This window comes from Cebus imitator, unplaced genomic scaffold, assembly GCF_001604975.1.
Source record: "Cebus imitator isolate Cc_AM_T3 unplaced genomic scaffold, Cebus_imitator-1.0 Scaffold121, whole genome shotgun sequence".
In the NCBI taxonomy this organism is placed as follows: domain Eukaryota; kingdom Metazoa; phylum Chordata; class Mammalia; order Primates; family Cebidae; genus Cebus; species Cebus imitator.
In genome coordinates, this window is record NW_016107436.1 from 480,180 (window position 1) to 501,051 (window position 20,872).

At 43.1% G+C, this 20,872-nt stretch overlaps 1 protein-coding gene across 1 annotated transcript in view; it reads right to left on the reverse strand.

Annotated features, from left to right (window-relative positions):
• The window catches only part of TEX14 (testis expressed 14, intercellular bridge forming factor), an 86,291-nt gene that overhangs the window by 26,173 nt on the left and 39,246 nt on the right, over positions 1-20,872 (reverse strand). Inside the window, exons 12-19 of the mRNA XM_017539799.1 lie at positions 20,222-20,372; positions 16,822-17,732; positions 12,023-12,129; positions 7,275-7,400; positions 6,958-7,043; positions 5,117-5,386; positions 3,804-3,904; positions 1,162-1,281 (exon numbers count right to left, since the gene is read on the reverse strand). Of these exons, the coding sequence (XP_017395288.1) occupies positions 1,162-1,281; positions 3,804-3,904; positions 5,117-5,386; positions 6,958-7,043; positions 7,275-7,400; positions 12,023-12,129; positions 16,822-17,732; positions 20,222-20,372 (1,872 nt within the window). The remainder of the gene's footprint in view (positions 1-1,161; positions 1,282-3,803; positions 3,905-5,116; positions 5,387-6,957; positions 7,044-7,274; positions 7,401-12,022; positions 12,130-16,821; positions 17,733-20,221; positions 20,373-20,872) is intronic.

Sequence of the window (20,872 nt, forward strand, 5' to 3'; positions counted from 1 at the left end):
AAAAAGCACAAACTTGCTTCCTAGACATTGAGTACTTATCTGTACCATATGTCCCCACCTCAGTAAGTCCTCCCTCACCTCCCATTGTGAAGAGGAATTAAATGACTGCCCCTCCTTATATCACTATCCCTATTCATCCCAATCTTCCAACAAAGATGTTTTGGTTCTTGGGAGCTTTATCAGTAGAGCTAAAGAAGGTTTAAAAGATAGCCAGGTCTGCAAAATTATGAGGTAAGAAGTCAGAATAATGGTTCCTTTTGGAAGAGGCAGTGACTGGAAGGGAGCATAAGGGGTCTTTGGGGGACTAGTAATGTTTCATTTCCTTTTTTTCAAACAGGGTCTTGCTATGTTGCTCAAGCTATTCTCAAACTCCTGAGCTCAAGCAATCTTCCCACCTGAGCCTCCTAAAGTGTTGGAATTATAGACATGAGCCACCACAGCTGGCTGAAATTATACCTTTGATGCATCCTAGAATTCTTATCAGTCAAATGCTGTGATTGACACATACAATCCTCCCTTTCCTCCACCCCACCTTTCATATTAGTAAAAGGTCCCAAAAAGGTGCCAGGTTAGGAGGGAGGTAGGGTAGAAAATACGTAAATGAGAGAATACAATAAAATTCACTTTACAAATGAAAATACTTTATATGGCAGGTTCTTATAAAAGCTGGGCAGATTCCCAAGAAAACTTGGTGTATTGGACAGTCTCATATTTGTTGCTGAACGCTTGCCTCAACCCTGGCTCTCCTGTCACTAAAACTTGGCAGTCTGGAGTTTATTCCCTACATCTGCAGAACACCAGTCTTCCTCAGAGAGAGGAAACATAGCCTTGTCTCTTCCCAATAGGAAGAATATGTGAATTAGGTAGCATGAATTAAAATGTTTTGGAAAAAAAGTACAAAGCGCTGTATAAATGCTGTAACCACAATTTTGGTAGAAACTGCCTATGATCTCCCATCCTCAAAAATCAAAATTTTTTGGATGTTTCTCCAAAACACATATGTACACATGGGTTCATATCATACTCCTGACACCAAAAAAGGTATAAAAAACACTGATAAATAAACATTATATACTTTGATATATAAGCTATTTTTCTCAATAAAAGAATAAGGCATGGAGAAAGCTGAAAATGGACTTTACCCTGAACTGTGTTTTTTACCTCTAGAGCTAAGTTTTCTTGAGCAGCCGAGGAGTAAAAATATTCATGGTCTGGAGTTAAAAATTCATCTGTTATGTCCTCAGAAGACTGTGGTGAACAAGTTGATTGCGTGGACTCATTCTATTAATAATATAGGAAATCACTTTTAAGTTATCGTTCACTGTGACCAAATCTTTTTATAGTTGGATGCAGCGTTAACAAAAAGGTTATCTAAAATTACCCAGCAGTAACCACAATTTTAGTAGAAACTGCATATGATCTCCCATCCTCAAAAATCAAAAATTTTTCATTAGTCAGTGTGACACTCTGAGCTGAATCTCCCTACCTCTTTGTGCGTGTGCCTCTGCCTTCCCTTCCTGGTGGGGAAAAGCAGCTGTGATCTCCCTGGAGTAAGCATGGAGAAATGCTAATCCTGAGCCTCAGCAGCATCATCTGCTGAATGGGTGAAGATGAGGTGACTGTCCTATTCTAACATTCTAAATAAGGAGAAAGGCCCTAGTCAACTCAAGCTGACTGAATTTAAACACCTTGATCCCTCATAGGTACAGACATAGCCCATGTGTTGGCATCATCTTACAGATGAGGAGGCTCCAGCTACTCATAACCTGTGAGTCCCTCAAGTATTACAGGTTAAAGGCAAGTGAAGAAGCATATTTTAAAAACAGCAATGTAATCTCAATAATAAAAATAAAATAGTTAAAAAGTAGCAAATTTATTTATTTTTTTTCTCAAGACAGACTCTTGCTCTGTTGCCCAGCCTGGAGTGCAGTAGCATGATCTTGGCTCAATGCAACCTCTACCTCCTAGGTTCAAACAATTATCCTGCCTCAGCCTCCCAAGTAGCTGGGATTATGGGCATGTGCCACCATGCTCAGCTACTTTTAATATTTTTAGTAGAGATGGGGGTTTCACTATGTTGGCCGGGCTGGTCTTGAACACCTGATCTCGTGAGCTGCCTGCCTCGGCCTCCCAAAGTGCTGGACTTACAGGCGTGAGCTACCATGCCTGGCCTGCAAATTTATTTCTTAAGCATCTCTGCTCCATCCCTTTTTTCCTGCTTATTTTGCTATATTCAGTCTTTGATTACCACATGGCCAAACAAATGGCTCTTCTCATTTCAGTCTTTTTTTTTTTTTTTGAGACAGGGTCTCACTCTACCACCCAGGATAGAGTACAGTGGGCCAATCACAGCTCAGTGCAGCCTTGAACTCCTGGGCTCAAGCGATCCTCCTGCCTCAGCCTCCCAAGTAGCTGAGACTACAGGTGCAGACCACCAAGCCTGGCTAGTTTTTACTTTTTTTTTAATACAGGGTTTCACTCTGCCCCCGAGGCTGGAGTGTAGGGATGTGATCATGGCTTACTGCAGCCTCAGCCTCCCCAGGCTCAGGTGATCCTCCCACTTCAGCCTTTCAAGTAGCTGGGAATACAGGCATGCACCATGTCTAGCTAACTTTTGTATCTGTTGTAGAGATGGGGTCTTGCCAAGTTGCCCAGCCTGGTCTCGAACTCCTGGGCTCAAGCAATCTGCCCACCTTGGCCTACCAAAGTGCTGGGATTACAGGAGTAAGCCACTGCGCTAAGCTGATTTTTACATTTTTTGTAGGCAGGGTCATACCAGGCCCAGCCTGGTCTTGAACTCCTGGCTTTAAGCGATCCTCCCACTTCAGCCTCCCAATGTGCTGGAATACCAGGTGTGTGCCACTATAGCCAACTTTCAGTTATCTCTTGGCAGAGATTTTGTGACTAATTTCGTTGGACACTGCTTTTGCCACACACTTCCCTTCCTGTGCACTTAATGGCTGCTCCCCTTTACCTCTCATCAAACTTAATCTGAGTCCTGACCTCCTGCAGACATTCCCTACTTTTCTGCCTAGGCCTGCTTTTCCAGCTCAGCCAGTATGCTTAATATGACTGTTCTTCCAGCCCTCATGTGAGAGAAAGGATAAGTTGATCTTATGAATGGTTTGTATGCTATGATTAAATACAATAGGTCAAAAGACCTTACACTTTATCACTACTGTATTCATATATCATTCTCAATTGCTGTCTATATTCTTTAGATGATTGCAGCCCCATGTCAATGACAATAAAAATAAATGTTGGTTTCTTAGTCTGGTTGGGCTATGGCCTAAAGTGGGTTAAAGCCCTGAAGCAAGGCTGTCACTGCAGTGCAAATGCAAATGGATCCTGCTGAGGCGCAGTTTTCAGACACAAACACATGGCTTCCACTGAGTTGGAAGCTGAGTTTGGCCCTTAGAGGATATTCCAGGTGAAGGCACGCCATAGCAACCCTGCCCTTGGTTTTTCCTACTCCTAACAGACCTCAGTCACCTGCTGGGGCAGGAGCTTTGTCCCAGTTTTGTTTACCCAACTATACCAGAAACTCAAGTGCCAAAGCTGAATCTGACACTTTTCTGTGCTCTCCCCAGTCTCCAGGATACAAAACTCATTGAGATGAACTGACTTAAAAAGTATCAGACAGAAGGAAAGATTATTTTATTCATGTCAGTGACATGAAGACACATGCTCCAGCCAAAAAGAACCACTATAGATATTATTTTGATGTCATAACATAATAACAGCTCAGTTCTACCTTATCAGATCCTTGGGTTCAGCTTGGCTCTCCAGGCAATATTACTTACGCTGTAAGATTTCTCAATGGCCACCAATGCATCAGAACTTGCTTGAACAGCTTCACTATGCTCTGGTTGTTCATTTTGTCCAGGAGATGGGTGACTGATACCTAATGATTATAACACAATCAGGGCCAAAGTCATTCAGTGATATTCAGACAGCATGGAAGAGGATAAAGGTGGCATGAGAGAAGAGATGTATACATATTCTGCCAAGAGTGGCCATGTCCCACATATTAGGTTCAGTCCAGAGAGTAGAGACTGTTAGTTTAGCCTGACTCCAAAATGCAGCCCTGGATCCATCCTTTTGCCCACCCATTCAAGAGTGATGTTTGACAAGAAACAGATTCTAAATACAAATACTACCTAAGCCAATAGATTTTCTACCTAAGACAAATGACAATTTTAGATGTACCTTTCTTTGACTTACAAACTATGAAACAATATTCCATGCTCTGATTGTAAGCAAATTACCAAGTGAAAATATATGGCCTTCATTTTTTTAACCTGTAAATCTATAAACTGATGACAATAAATGTTATGTGTCTCTAGGTTCCTCCAGCATAGACTCTCTGGAAAAATTTAATGCCAGCTTAGAATACATTCTAAATAAATTCTGGGAGAATTTATTTACAGCTTAGAGTACAATGCAGAGACATGGGCAGTAGGCAGTGGTGGCCCACCTCTATCCCCAGGTAAAGAAGTCTGATTCCTCACCAGGATCAGAGTTGGTATGTGATTATTTTACTTCCTTTGGACAAAGGGGCCTGTTTCAGTAATATAAAAACTGATCAATGTCTGGATCTATCTGCCTGTGGGAAATGCAATGACATGTAGAGTATGCTGCTTTCCCCTGGAATTCAAGGTTCCCAGAAAAGTAGGAAAGGAGAGAGGACTAAGCCGAAAAACATATGCTGGAAGGTTTACCTTTTTGAGAGCTGATAACTTTTTTCTTTTTTTGAGATAGGGTCTCACTATCACCCAAGCTGTAGTGCAGTAGTAATCACAGCTCACTGCAACCTCCGCCTCTCAGGTTCAAGTGATCCTCCCACCTCAGCCGCCTGGATAGCTGGAACTACAGGCATGTGCCACCATGCCCAGCTAATTGTGTGTGTGTGTGTGTGTGTGTGTGTGTGTGTGTATGTGTGTGTGTTTGTAGAGATCAGGTTTCATCATGCTGACCAGCCTGGTCCCCAATTCCTGGGCTCAGGCAATCTGCTCAACCTCAGCCTCCCAAAGTGCTGGAATTACAGGCTGAGCCACCTTGCCCAACCAATCACTTGATCGAGTTCGCCTATCCTGATTCCCGCAAGTAAACTTACTGGTGAAGCTTTGAGGCCCAGGCTGTCTGCCATGCTGGTCACTGTTGTCCATCTTGTCAAACCTGCCATTTCCTCTGGGCTCATCATTTTCCCTATGATATTCAATAACTCGCTGCCAATCCATATTTTCAGGGCTCCTAATGGGGGGCTGCAGCAGGGCATCGGGCTCATTTTCAGCCTTGCTCTCTAAAGTCAAACTACTCTGAGGATGCCAAGGAGATACTGTAAGCTGCCCGGTAGCTGCTTTCTCTGCCATTTCTTTCACCTCCACTGGGCACAAGAGAAAGCAGTATTTAAAACATCATTGTAAACATTGGAAACACAGGCTTTCATTTAAAAGAAATACATAATACTATTATACTTCATACTGCAGCAATAACTGCCTTTTTATAGTTGCATCATCCTTAGTTTGCTCTGTTTGGCTTGAATGGGAGGTTAGGGGAGAATAGATGACAGAGAGAGAGAAGGGAATTTCAGTTAGTTATCCCAAACAACAGCCCTTGTTGCTGACTTCCAGGGTGAGAGGCAGCAAAAAGCTTACAGATAGACCCTCTTCCTGAGAAGTTTTAACAAGAAAAATGACATCTAAAGTTCATTATGTAATAACAGAAAGGATTCTATTTGAGTTTTCCTAGTCTTTCCAAACTATCCTGAGCTCATATTTTTGAAGTCCATATATATATATGCATGTTTTCATTTCAAAATTTCTACACTTCTGCTAATGTCACTTATGACTAGTATTAAAAATAGACATTATATCCTTTAAGCCTACAAGAGAAAACTGATACAAAGGGTTCTCTCCAGGTAGTCCGCTTTCTTCCCACATCCCAAAGATGTGCCCGTTAGGTGAACTAGTGTGTCAAAATGGCCCCAGTCTGTGTGAGTGAGAGTGTGTGAGTACGCTCCACAATGGCATGGTGTCTGTCTAGGGCTGGTTTCCTCCTTGCACCCTGAGTTGCCAGGATAGGCTCCAGCCACCTGTGACCCTGAACTAGAATAAATGGGTAATTACTTATCTTACTTGTTTTCATTAATCTTTTTTTTTTTTTGAGACAGAGTTTCGCTCTTGTTACCCAGGCTGGAGTGCAATGGCACGATCTCGGCTCACCGCAACCTCCGCCTCCTGGGTTCGGGCAATTCTCCTGCCTCAGCCTCCTGAGTAGCTGGGACTACAGACACTCGCCACCATGCCCAGCTAATTTTTTGTAGTTTTAGTAGAGATGGGGTTTCACTATGTTGACCAGGATGGTCTCGATCTCTTGACCTTGTGATCCACCCGCCTCGGCCTCCCAAAGTGCTGGGATTACAGGCTTGAGCCACCGGGCCCGGTCCATCTTTCTTAAATGTATATATAGCTCACATTTACTTCAATGTTTAATATTAGAAGTGATTTGGTTTTTATTTAGAAGTCGGTGATGTATTTGTGACCAGAAATATGCTGTAGGAACTTAACTCTTGTTCACATCAATTAGCCTATGGTAAAATTGGTTTTGTTATACATCATTTTGCTTAAAGTCATTGTCGTTTCCTATTAACATATTAAATAAGGACTTACGGTATTGTGTACTGTTTTATTACATTTCTTATACAATATACATTTATATAATAGAAATATTTCCTATGAAGTCTAGAAATTTTTAAAAAAGCATTTCCCTTCTGAAGGCTGTAATCAAAAGGGCCCTGCTTTTAAATGAAATTATATAACAAAAGAAAAAACTTCTGAAGGACATTGCTATGGTTCTAAATATGCATCACAGGTTGTGTACTTAGAAATATCAACCACATTAGAAATATACTTTAAATTTCATTTTGACTAACAAAACCCATGACTTTATACTCACTTTTCCATTTTAAGTGTACCTCTCCATCATCTTTATTTCTGGATTCTGCATTATAGATTTCAGAAGAAACAGGTTCCATACTCATCCTGAATTGCATGGGTTTTTTGGAGGTGAGGCGAGCAGAGTGAACACAAACACATCAGTTCGCCCAAGGTCCTGACAGAACCCAAAGCCCACCAGCCCATCCAGAGGACCTGTTCCCTATACCATGAACCATTCCTAGAGTTGCACTGACCCCATTGCACCAGCAGAGGGCACAAGACTCCATTCCCATCCCACAACCCCACGGCCAGTTTCCAGCCAGCAAGGATCCCTACCTGGTAGAATCCCGGTGAGAGCTGGGTGACACAGAAGGTCCCTGCTGGTGGCCTGACAGAGTGAAGAGTGCACTATTAAGTCGTGTGGCTTTGGCTTGGGCAGTGGACTCTCTAGGTCTTCCTTGGCTAAGAAATGAAAGGACTGAATTATAAGATCTCTAAGGGTAGTTTTAGTTTCTAAATTTAGATTCCATGATCATAAAAGTGCTCTTGGGAGATTTTCAGAGGTAGAAGAAACCCACAGTTGAAGCATATTTTTACAAGACACACTCCCTGGGCTGTTGCAGGGAGTGCAAATTTGTGGCATTTGTCCCCTGCAAATGCCACAAATGACAGGTGATGGTTCAGGTGAGGGATCTGCTCTTGCCAGTCCATCAGAATTCTCTGGTAACAGGCCCATCTTCATATCAGTGACAGCACAATAACATCTGTAGTTGTTGAGACAGAGTCTCAGCCTGTCACCCAGTGTAGTGGTGTGATCTCTGTTCACTGCAACATCCACCTCCCAGGTTCAAGCAATTCTCGTGCCTCAGTCTCCCGAGTAGCTGGTATTACAGGTGCACACCGCCATGCCCAGCTAATTTTTGTATTTCTAGTAAAGACGGGGTTTTGCCATGTTACCCAGGCTGGTCTCAAACTGCTGATCTCAAGTGATCCACTCACCCTAGCCTCCCAAAGTGCTAGGATTACAGGTGTGAGCCACCATGCCTGGCCTAACATTTGTAAAAACAGTCTTATGGCATGGGGGATCCTGAAGAACATTCAGAGACCTTCAGTCTAGTCCCACTGAATTCTAGACCCTGACCTACCATTAGGTTACTATCTGACTTTGGCAAGCATCAATCTCTCTAGGCCAAGACTTCCTCATTTGCAACACAAGGGAGTATTTTTTTCCTTTAAATATCCCATAACTAGCCAGGCATAGTGGCTCAGGTCTGTAGCCTCAGCTATTTTGGAGGCTAAGGCAGAAGGATTACTTGAGCCCAGGAAGTCAAGAACAGCTTGGGCAACATAGTGAAACCCTGTCTCCAGAAAAAAAATAAATAAAGTTTATAAATATCTCATGAACATATACATTTTATTATCTATTCAATTAACTTTTCAAAAATGTATGATATGACTGGGCACGGTGGCTAACGCCTGTAATGCTAGCACTTTGGGAGGCTGGCGCAGGCGGAGGCCAGGAGTTGAGGCCACCTGGCCAACATGGTGAAACCTCTCTACTTAAAAAAAAACAAAAATTAGCTGGGCATGGTGGTGCATGCCTGTAATACCAGCTACTCAGGTGGCTCAGGCATGAGAATTGCTTCAACCCGGGAGGCAGAGGTTACAGTGAGCCAAGATCACACCACTGCACTCCAGCCAGGGTGATAGAGCAAGACTCTTATCTCCAAAGAAAAAAAAAGTATGTGCTCTGTGGCACAGATATGAATTCCCTATTATCTAGAATACCCTATTCACCAGGGGACCAGAAAGCAGAGAGATTGCTGAAATCAGAGAGGGCAGATCTGATCAGCTTCCTTTTTAAAAAATAAATATTTTTGGTGACAGAGTCTCACTCTGTCACCCAGGCTGGAGTACAGTGGCTCAATCACAGATCACTGCAGGCTCAACTTTCCAGGCTCCAGCGATCCCCCCACCTCAGCCTCCCAAGTAGCTGAGACCACAGGCACCTGCCACCACAGCCAGCTAATTTTTGTATTTTTGGTAGAAATGAAGTCACACCATGTTTGCTGCCCAGGGTGGTCTCAAACTCTCAGACTTCAAGCAGCCCTGCCACCTTGGCCCCATAAAGTGAACTGAAATTAGTCAGGTGCAGTGGCTCATACCTGTAATCCCAGCTCTTTGGGAGGCTGAGGTGGGCAAATCATGAAGTCAAGTGATCGAGACCATCCTGGCCAACATGGTGAAACTGTGTCTCTACTAAAAATACAAAAATTAGCCAGGTGTGGTGGTGTGCACCTGTAGTCCTAGCTACTTGGGATGCTGAGGCAGGAGAATCGCTTAAACCCAGGAAGCAGAGGTTGCAGTGAGCTAAGATCGCACCACTGTGCTCCAGCCTAGAGACAGCGAGACTCCATGTCAAATTAAAAAAAAAAAAAAAAGGTGAACGGAAATTGTGCCACTGCAAGGAAGTCTGAGCATCAGAGTGAGACCCTGTCTTAAAATGGAAAAAAAAAAATCATTGAAATGTTCAAACCCTTTGACCAAGTAATTCCGCTTCTGAGAATCTATCCTGAGAAAATAATCCAAAATGCAAAAAAAGCATTATTTACAAGTAACTATGTCCCAATTCAAAATAGAATAAAAATGAAACAACCTTAAATTCAACAATAAGTAAAATCCAACAATTTTTGTTGTTGTTTGAGACAGTCTCATTCTGTCTCCCAAGCTGGAATGCAGCGGCATAATCATGACACTGCAGCCTTGACCTTCCCAGGCTCAGGTGATCCTCCCACCTCAGTCTCCCAAGTAGCTGAGTCTATAGGCGCACACCACCATGCCTAGCTAATGTTTTGTACAGACAGGGTTTTTGCCATGTTGCCCAGGGTGGTCTCCAATTCCTGGGCTCAAGTGATCTGCCTGTCTTGGCCTCCCAAAGTGCTGGGGTTACAGGTGGGAGCCACCTCATCCAGCCCAACAATTTCAAAGTAAGTTTACAAGGTGGTTTTTTTTTTTTTTTTTTTTTTTTTTTTAGTAACATAGAGTAATGCTCATGTTCTGATCTAAAGTGGAAAAGCAGGATATAAAATTGCTTACACATATCGTAATTGTCACTTTATTTTTTTTTAAGCATGCAAAAAGACTAGAGAAATAGGTAGAAAAATGTTAAACTTTCTTTGGTCTGTTTTTTATACTTTTGAGGAAAGAGGGTGCCGAGCAGGGGAGGCCACAACTATGGGTCGTCTTTGTCGTCTAATGGCTATGTTATCCCATCTGCTTCTGTCAGTGGTGTGAGTGCCAAATGCTCTGACGCCAGCTAGGTAGTTCTTCATTATTCCTTTCATAGGAATAACATATACTAATCTGAAATGTCTGGCCAGGCCCAGTGGCTCAAGCTTGTAATCCCAGGACTTTGGTAGGCCAAGGTTGGCGGATCACCTGAGGTCGGGAGTTTGAGACCAGCCTGACCAACATGGAGAAATCCCCTCTCTACTAAAAAATACAAAATTAGTCAGGTGTGGTGGCACATGCCTGTAATCCCAGCTACTCGGAAGGCTGAGGCAGGAGAATCACTTGTACTTGGGAGGTGGAGGTTTCGGTGAGCTGAGATCTCACCACTGCACTCCAGCATGGGGAACAAGAATAAAACTCAGTATCAAAAAAATGTAATTAATTAATATAATTAAATGTCTAGACAGTTTCCTTCATTCTCCCTTATGCACATATTTACCAACATGAAACAGCAAACTTGTCATTAGTCTCAGTCACCACTAGGGGGAGTAATAAAAAGTTCTTTTTTTTCCAGGAGAACTGACTTTAAAGTTGTGGATTGGTGCTACCATTTATCCATACAAAAGAAAAACTAAAACTGATATACTAGTCTACCTTGAAAAACATTTATTGCTCCTTTAGTAAGTCCCTTACTTATAATACCTAATTAAATTTAAACCAAAAATTTTAAATAAATTTTTTAAAATTAAAAAATATTACCACACACCGAATACGTTTGTTTTACTTAAGTTCTTTATTTATGTATTATTATTTTTGAGTCAGAGTCTCGCTTGTTGCCAAGGCTGGAGTGCAGTGGCACCATCTTGGCTCACTGCAACCTCCGCCTCCTGAGTTCAAGGGATTCTCAAGCCTCCACCTCCCAAGTAGCTGGGATTACAGGTGCCCGCCACCACGTCGGCTGATTTTTGTATTTTTTTTTTCACACAGAAAATAATTTGGTTCCAACGCAATTTTTGTATTTTTAGTAGAGACAGTTTCACCATGTTGGCCAGGCTGTTCTCGAACTCCTGACCTCAAGTGATCCACCCACCCCGGCCTCCCAAAGTGCTAGGATTACAGGCATGAGCTACCATGCTCAGCCTGTTTTACTTATTTAAAACTCGGCGTGTGTGTATGTGTGAATATATGTGTGTGTGTGTATATATATATGCATCCATAAAGATGTATATATACATATATATACCTGAATACGTATATATACATCTATGCATGAATAGATGTATATATGCATATATGTGTGGATCAATATATGCATGTATGTATGAATATATTATATATACAATATGTGTATGAATATATATTTACAAACATACACACACTCTTCTTCCAGTGATCTGTGCTAAAGACAATTCGTTTCATTCATCTGGCTGGAAATCACACACCCCAGAGTAATAGTGATGCTGTTCAACTCGCCCTCTGGAGCCAGTGACACTTTAAACAACCTTGGTTTCCAATTAGTTTGGTTTGTGGAGCACTGGTAAATGGAGTACCCGGTGTTTGTTTTTGTAAGAAAAACTATCTGTGCAGTTGTGGACAGGCAAGATGCTTTGCTTCTGACAACTGATGAGTTCTGTCTGATTCACCTGCCAGCCATTTGGCTTTGATGCTTCCTCATGTTCCCATTACACTGCTCTTCCCACTCACTCAGTGGAAGAACCTGCCAATCTGCATTGCTCTACCTCATCACTCACAGTCGTTTTGTCACTAGACATATGAAGATCACCGAGTGGCCTCAGAGACACAGAGAAGTCTAAAGGCATGGTGACACTAAGAACAACAAAATGTTGACGCACCTACTGGTATTTTGGATGCTGCTTCTTTCCAAACTGTCCTTAGCTCCTTGAGTGGGCTGAAATTGTTGATCTGTGTTCTGTTTTCCAGGGTTGCAAAGAGTCGGCAGCTTAAAAAGCAATAAACATGTTTCAGTACTTTGATGAGAGAATTCCCATTCTCTTCACTCTCACACTATTTTCAAAGCCATTCTTGCTAAATGTATAGAAATAACAGACCTACCAGGATTTCCTTTTGCATGTTTCCTATCTACTAACCCATCTCTTATCTGGAGGTGTTTACTCAGAAATGTTGGTCTCCAGGAACCTAGCCCAGACAGGGCACAAGTGGAGAATAAGCAGACAATGTAGAAATTTAAAAAGCCAAATATTGTCCTGAGCATTTTCCCCCTCCTATATTAATATGAAGCAAGCAGATCTTTGTAGCAGGAGTCATGGGCCTTGGGGTCTGGTCTAAGTGTTATTCAGACTAACCTAAGAGAATCTTTTTCTTTTTTTCTTTTTTTTTGAGACAGGGCCTCACTCTGTTGCCCAGACTGGAGTGCAGTGGTGTAATCTCAGCTCACTGCAACCTCCGCCTCCCAGGCTAAAGAGATTCTCATGCCTCAGCCTCCTGAGTAGCTGGGATTACAGGCGAGAGCCACTATCTCTCGGCTAATTTTGTATTTCTAGTAGAGATGGGTTTTCACCATGTTGGTCAGGCCAGTCACGAACTCCTGGCTTCAAATGATCCACCCACCAGGGCCTCTCAAAGTGCTGGGGTTACAGGTTGTGAGTCACTGCACCCTGCCATTAAGACAATCTTGTACTTCAGTTTCCTCGTCCATAAAATAAGAACAATAATACCTACCAGTGGGGATGCTATGAAAATAAAATATAATACAATAAAGGTTATAATACTTAGGAAATAGCAGAAGTAAAACAAATGAAAGTCTATGCTCTTTATTCAAGAGTCTTTTGGCTCTGCTTATCCCAATTTTAACATAATTTTAAGAAACTTAGTTAACTATATTTCCTTGCCTATAGCAAATTAAAGCAACAAATGTGGAGTTTGGAGATGGCAGCAAGATATGTAAAAGTGAGAGGAGGCACAAAAAATTTCTACATGCTCCCTTAAGCTCCAGAGGCCTTTGTATGGGCAAACATATTCCTTAGTGGAAGCTTAAGATAGCATTGTATCACGATGCTTCACCATAACAGATGTTCAGAAAAATACCACTGTCACCAAGGAAAGGTTAGAATATGTTTAGAATATAATCAAAACAGACATTTAGAATATAATGAAGTTTGTAATGTTTTCATTAGTATAATTAAAATTTTAAGAACTAAGAAATTAAAGAAATAAACTTCAACTGTCTGAAGCATTTATTTAGATGGAGATGGCTTTTTCCCTGATGCTAGAAAAAGAGGGTGACATTTTTAAAGAAAAAATAAACATGGTAGCAATTTTTTTTAAGATGGAGTCTTGCTCCATCGCCAGGCTGGAGTGCAGTGGTGTGACCTCAGCTCACTGCAACCTCTGCCTCCCGGGTTCAAGCAATTCTCCTGCCTCAGCCTCCCAAGTAGCTGGGATTACAGGTACCCATACCACACCCGGCTAATTTTTGTATTTTTTTAGTAGAGATGGGGTTTCACCATGTTGGCCAGGATGTTCTCACTCTCGTGACCTTGTGATCTGCCCACCTCAGCCTCCCAAAGTGCTGGGATTACAGGCGTGTGCCACTGTGCCCGCCTGGTATCATTTTATGTCCTATGTACCAGTAGACGGTTTCCAGCAGTGGCCACCATCAATTCCCTCCCTCCTGTCCATCCTGCCACGCCTCCCATAATGAGCTAGAGTCTATTTCCCCACCCATTGAATCTGGGCTGGCCTCGCGACTTTCTCTGACCAACAGAAAGCAGAGAAAGTGACACAGTCCTAGGGTCAGAACTAACTTTTAAGAGGCCTGGTAATTTTAGCTTTCACTTGCAAAGTCAGCTGCTATGCTGTAGAGAAGCTTGGGTAAGACTATTTATTGAATGATGACAAGTCAAGTGCTAAGAGAGGCCACCTGGAGGAGCTCAAGGTACCAGACACTTAAGTAGAACCTCCAGCTGACTGCAATCAAGTGAATGATGCCAGCCAATGGCCATGTGGAACAGAAGAACCACTCAGGTGAACCCTGTCAAATTCCTGACCCACAGAATTCTGAGAAATAATAAACTATTGTTATTTTAAGCTACTAGATTTTGGGATTTGTTGTTGTTATTACACATCAATAGATAATGAAAACATAACAGATTAAAGTTATTTCAGGCTTGGCGCAATGGCTCACGCCTGTAATCTCAACACTTTGGGAGGCCGAGGAGGGTGGATCACCAGGTCAGGAGTTTGAGACCAGCCTAGCCAATATGATGAAACCGCACCTCTACTAAAAATACAAAAATTAGCCAGGCATGGTGATGCGTGCCTGTAGTCCCAGCTACTTGGTAGGCTGTGGCAGAAGAATTGCTTGAACCTGGGAGGCAGAGGCTGCAGTGAGCCGAGATTGCGCCACCGCACTCCAGCCTCTTTGACAGAATGAGATTCTGTCTCAAAAAAAAAAGTTATTTCTAATAGTTTCTAGCAAACTCTAATTTTCTAAGGAAACAGAAATATTAGGATATAAGTAAATTATTTGTGCCTTTTTTTTTTTAGATAGGGTCTCACTTTGTTGCCTGTGCTAGAGTGTAGTGACATGATTTCGGCTCACTGCAATCTCGACTTCCCAAGCTCAGGTGATCCTCCCACCTCAGCCTCCCGAGTAGCTGCGACTACAGGCATGTGCCACATGCCCAGATAATTTTGATATCTTTTGTAGAAACAGGGTTTCGCTATGTTGTCCAGGCTGGTCTCGAACTCCTGGGCTCAAGCAATTCACCTGTCTTGGCCTCCCAAAGTGCTGGGATTATAGGCATGAGCCACTCCACCTGACTGTGTCTTCTCTTTATATAAAAACAAATGACAGCTGGGCGTGGTGGCTCTTGCCTGTAATCTAAGCACTTTGGGAGGCCAAGGCAGATGGACTGCTTGAGCTCAAGAGTTTGAGGCCAGCCTGGACAGAAGAGTGAAACCCCATCTCTATTCAAAAAAAAAAAAAAAAAAGATAAATAAATACCGGCTGGGCATGTTGAGACCCCATCTCTACAACTCACAAAATTAGTCGGGTGTGCTGGTACAGCCTGTAGTCCCAGCTACTCAGGGGTCTGTCGTGGGAGGATTGCTTGAGTCCAGAAGATTGAGGCTGCAGTGAGCCATGATCGTGCCACTTCACTCAGCAAAAATAAATGCCAATGCTTTTCCAAATGTTCTGAGTGAGGACTGAAGCCTCACTAAGATTCAGCATTGTACAATGAAAGAACAACAGACCAGGAGTCAGGAGACCTGCTCCTAACCAACCTGGCCCTTGGTAGTAGCACGGCAAGTTGAGGACGGCAGGGAGAGCTATCTGCCCTGTATAGGCAATAAAAGGGTGCATTTGGCCAGGCACAGTGGCTCACAACTGTAATCCTAGCACTTTGGGAGGCTGAGGCAAGTGGATCATCTATGGTCAGGAATTCAAGACCAGCTGGGCCAACATGGTGAAACCCTGTCTCTACGAAAAATACAAAAAATTAACCGGGCATGGTGGCACATGCCTGTAGTCCCAGCTACTCAGGAGGCTGAAGCAGGAGAATCGTTTGAACCTGGGAGGCAGAGGCTGTAGTGAGCCGAGATTGTGCCACTGTACTCCAGCCTGGGCGACAGAGCAAGACTCTGTCTCAAAATAAATAAATTAAATTAATTAAACTAAAAATTTAAAAGAGGGTACCTGTTAAGCAGAGAATTTTAAAACAGTAACAAAACCCAGTAAAAGTTGGCCTGCTTTTTATCGCCATGGGCTTGCAGTTCTAAGTATCAGTAATTACAACTTTCTTCCAATGGGGCAGACCTCTCCTACCACATCTGCATCTTGACATCACTGGGCTTGAGCTTCACACTCTGTAAAATGACAAAGCTAATCCATGTCTAAGAGATCTTCCGACTCTAATATTCTATAATTCAAGAGACAGCCAGCTTTATGAGTGTGAACTTGTTCAAATTCATTCATTCATTCATTCATTCATTCCCTCATTCCTTCACTGGCCATTTATCAAGTTCCTTCTATGTACTGGGCACCATGCTAGGTGCTGGGACACAGGAGTCAGAGGTCAACCCTGTCCTAAGGAAGCTCACAGAGGAATCGCTCTGCAAGCTACACTTCCCAGCCAGCTCCCATGGTGTCTGCTCACCTCCTCGGAGGTGTTTTCTTTGATCCACCAGGTCCCCCAGACCCTAGTTGATATTTGAGCTACTTATGGGCAGAGTTTGTGGCTTACTCCTCTTCAGAACCCAGAGTCTAGATAGCCTCTGGCTCTCCAGATTTTGCTGAATGAGTGAGTGAATAAATGAATGAATGAATATGCAACTTAGAATGGAGATTAATACCTGTCCAAGATACTTTATTCAGTAAGTTGAGCCATGCAAAATTGCCAATACTTGATCATTTTGATTAATAAAACAGCAATTGCATATGTTTCAATTTGATACATATAAATTTACAGAGGACATGGGCTGTGTGTTGGGCCTGGACTGGGAGGCAGAGTATCTACCTTGATCCTGGAGGACTGATTTCCCAAAGCCAAGAGTACCTTGCTATGAGCCACTTGCATATATATGTCAGTCCCTGCACATAGGTTAGGGGCAAAGTCGAACCCAGCTCTGGGGTCCTGCTTAGGTTGCCCCTTCCTCCCCCTTAGGTTACCTGATGGCTCATCTCTGACTGATCTCCAGTGCTTACTTCAGAGACTTGGGTGAAAGGTTTCCAGCCACAACCACTTCTTTTCCTGGATCTTTTGCCAAGATGTCCCCCTTGAAAGTCTCTCACTGTTCTTGGAAACCTTGCTAGAGTTGGGCAGTTGCCACTAGCATCCAGCTGCTGACCCCCTAAAGGCTGCAGCACAGGGGGAATATAGCTTAAAGATGGAGGGCCCACAGCCGGAGGTAAGTTGTAGACATTTGCAAATTTTCTTGAAGCAGTCCACAAAGACATTTGCTCTTCCTGCTCCTTCTGTTTCATCTCAACTTCATCCAATATCTGCTCGATATTCCTCAGCCTATCAACATTCTCTTGCATTATTTTCTGCATAATCGTTAGATCCAGCACACACTTACTGAGGTAATACTCCTCAGTCTTGGACCTCTCGTTCAAATTGCTCATGGCTTCTCTGACTGGCTCAGGAAGGCTGAGTGAACTGAGTGAACCATTTTGCCAGTCCCAGTCCTCAAAAGAGTGTTCTGTGCCAGCTTCTGAAGAGCTCTTATCCTCACTCCAAAAACAACATGCCTCTCTCTCCATCTTATCCATTAATTCTTCCATGGATTTTAGTTCATCTACCTGGTTAGATCTGTCTGCCTCAAAAGATGAAGCAGCTCCTGGAGGCTCTTCTATATCATCTTCCAAAGTCAAGCAGCCTGAGATCTCGTTGATTTCGAAACTGCAGAGGCTTGCCTGATCCGTGCTGGGGCTGCTGGCTTCTCCTGCCATAAATGGAGCAGGGCAAGGAGCATCTTGATTCTGAGTCTCCCTAGCCCTCAGACATGCATCTGGGGCCTGAGGATCTAGTGCCCCCTCAGTGAATAAAGAGTGAACTCTTGGTGAATGAGGTTGACTGCCTACTGAAAAGAGCAGCAAAATGCAACTGATTAAAATGAACATATTTAGCAGCTAAGCAGCCTTGGCCTGTTCAAGAGGCAAAGACTGTAAAAAAATTTTTTAAAAAAGCTTTGTATTGGGCCGGGCACGGTGGCTCACGCCTGTAATCCCAGCACTTTGGGAGGCCGAAGCAGGTGGATCACGAGGTCAAGAGATCAAGACCATCCCGGTCAACATGGTGAAACCCCGTCTCTACTAAAAATACAAAAAATTAGCTGGGCATGGTGGCGCATGCCTGTAATCCCAGATACTCAGGAGGCTGAGGCAGGAGAATTGCCTGAACCCAGGAGGCGGAGGTTGCGGTGAGCCGAGATCGCACCATTGCACTCCAGCCTGGGTAACAAGAGCGAAACTCCGACTCAAAAAAAAAAAGCTTTGTATTTTCCCACCCCCTTCCCAGTTGTGGAAGACTACTAGATACACTCACAAAGGGTGAGGGAGTATTTGTCACCTAGATGAAAGCTCCTATTTTGACATGGAATGAGGCAGAAATTGTTGGGGCAGGGGTCTAGCCATGGAGGAAATATGTTAAGCTTAATTTATTGTGTGTCCAAAACACGCATAACTGTCAAGACACGCAAATTACTGGCCCCTGAATCTTGCTTTGTTTTGTAGAGACAGGCCCTTGCTATGTTGCCCAGGTTGCTCTCAAACCCCTGACTTTAAGTGATCCTCCTGTCTCACCCTCCCAAAGTGCTAGGATTATAGGCATGAGCCACTATGCCTGGCTCCCCTGAATCTTAAGGACCACAATCATAGCCTTCTTTTCATACAAAAGAATTTGACTATTTCTCAGTTAAAGTTATGCTCTTGGTGAGCATCTGATAAAAGTAGCCTAGAGACCACCCAAGGAGCCATTACATTATGGGAGTAATAAAAACCTCAAAAAATAATGCCAGGACTGACGACTCACCACCCCTGGTTTACAGGTATACACGTTGCAGAGAATGGGATGAAGGAGCCAAAGTAATGAGAGGTTATGGGGAAACTCTGGAAGCACTACTGAAGGAGAGTCAGAGTGAATGGTCATTTGGCTGGAATTGGAAGGCATGGGTTCCAGTTCTGTAACAAGTTCTCTGTGATCCTGAGCAGGTTACAACCTCTCTGAACCTTAGTTTTCTCATCTGTAATATGAAAGCATTAAGCCTGATGGCTGCAAGGTCCTTTCCAGCTCTAAATTCTAAGGTTTTCAAATGTACTAAAATGTAGTAAAATTGGTTAGACAAAGTGGCTCATACATGTAATCCCAGTGATTTGGGAGGCTGACGTAGGGGGACTACTTGAGGCCAGGAGTTCAAGACCAACCTGGGCAATATAATGAGACCCCATATCTACAAAAAACAAAAAAACAAAAAACACCTTTTTTTTTTTAGGCCAGGTGTGGTGGCTCATGCCTGTAATCCCAGCACTTTGGGAGGCCCAGGTGGGAGGACTGCTTGAGTTCAGGAGATCAAGAGCAGCCTAGGCAACATAGTGATACCTTGTCTCTACTAAAAATTTTTTAAATTAGCTAGGTGTAGTAGTACACAACTATAGTCCCAGCTACTTGGGAGGCCAAGGCAGGAGGATTATTTGAGCCTGGGAGATTGAGGCTGCAGTGAGCTATGATTGCACCACTGCACTCCAGCCTGAGAAACAGAGTAAAACCATGTCTCAAAAAAAAAAAAAAATTAGCAGAACACGCTGGCATGTACCTGTAGTCCTGGCTACTCGAGTGGCTTAAGCCCAGGAGTTGCAGGCTGCAGTAAGCTATAACTGTGCCTCATACTCCAGTCTGGGCTACAGAGTAAGATCCTCTCTCTTAAAAAAAAAAAAAAGAAAGAAAAAAGGTAATTTTCTTCTTTAAACTATTCCAGATTTTCTATAACGAGTATGTTTTATTTGTGAAGCAATTAAACAAATTCTTAAGAGTAATTGTGCTCGAAATAAACTCAATTATTATGACTTAGTTCTAGATCTATGCTAAACCCAAAAAGTTTACCTTAATAATTTAAGGATCTTGATTTTTTCCTAAGGTATCCGTCTTTTCCCAGTGTGAGTTACATCTACAGTGGCCAGACATGGTGGCTTATGCTTGTAATCCCAGCACTTTGGGAGGCCAAGACAAGCAGATCACTTCAGGCTAGGAATTCAAGACTAGCCCGGCCAACATGGTAAAACCCTGTCCCTACTGAAAACACAAAAATTAGCCAGGTATGGTGGCACATGCCTATAATCCCAGCTACTCAGAGGCTGAGGCATGAGAATCACTTGAACCCAGGAGGCAGAGATTGCACTGAGCCGAGATCATACCACTCCACTACAGCCTGGGCAACAAAGCAAGACTTTGTCTCACAAAACAAACCAACAAGTTATATCTACAGTTTAGAGGAGTCAATTAGTTGCAGCTCATGTGACTCTCAGAATACATTTGTGTCAAAGTAACGCAGTCTGTGAATTAAGGGCATACCCATTTCTTTTAGCTCTTTGATTTCCATTTCAGGGGTCTCTCTGGGGTGTTCTGAAGTCAGTCCTAGATAGACATTGACATCAGGATGGAGTCTGTATCTCTGCACTCTGGGACTCTCTGTTGGTTGAGTTCTCTGGGCTCCAGTAAAATCCTATAACACAGGAAATATTGTCAAGGACATAGTCTCAGTCATCCTGAATGTGACTGGAGCTTTAGAAACCATCTAAGTATCTGATAGAATCCCTCTTATTCCTGTTGGGTAGGCCGACTAGTTTATTGTTATTGCCAATACCTTAAAAGCAATAATAATAGCTATCATGCACTAAATCTCCACTAAGTACCTTCAGTGTGCCCCTACTATGAATATGTGTTGAACCTCCCTGGCTCCCCTCCTCAATTCCCATGCTGCTCTCACCAAGTTAGCAGTTAGGCTTTTCTCGAGAACACAGAAAGGGTGTAATAAAATGAGGATTTCAACTTGGTCTCTAGTTTTGTCTTGGTCTCTAACTCCCTACTCTCCTGAGATAGGTAAGCAGGCATAAATTCTCAAGAACTGGCCGGGCGCGGTGGCTCAAGCCTGTAATCCCAGCACTTTGGGAGGCCGAGGCGGGTGGATCACGAGGTCAAGAGATCGAGACCATCCTGGTCAAC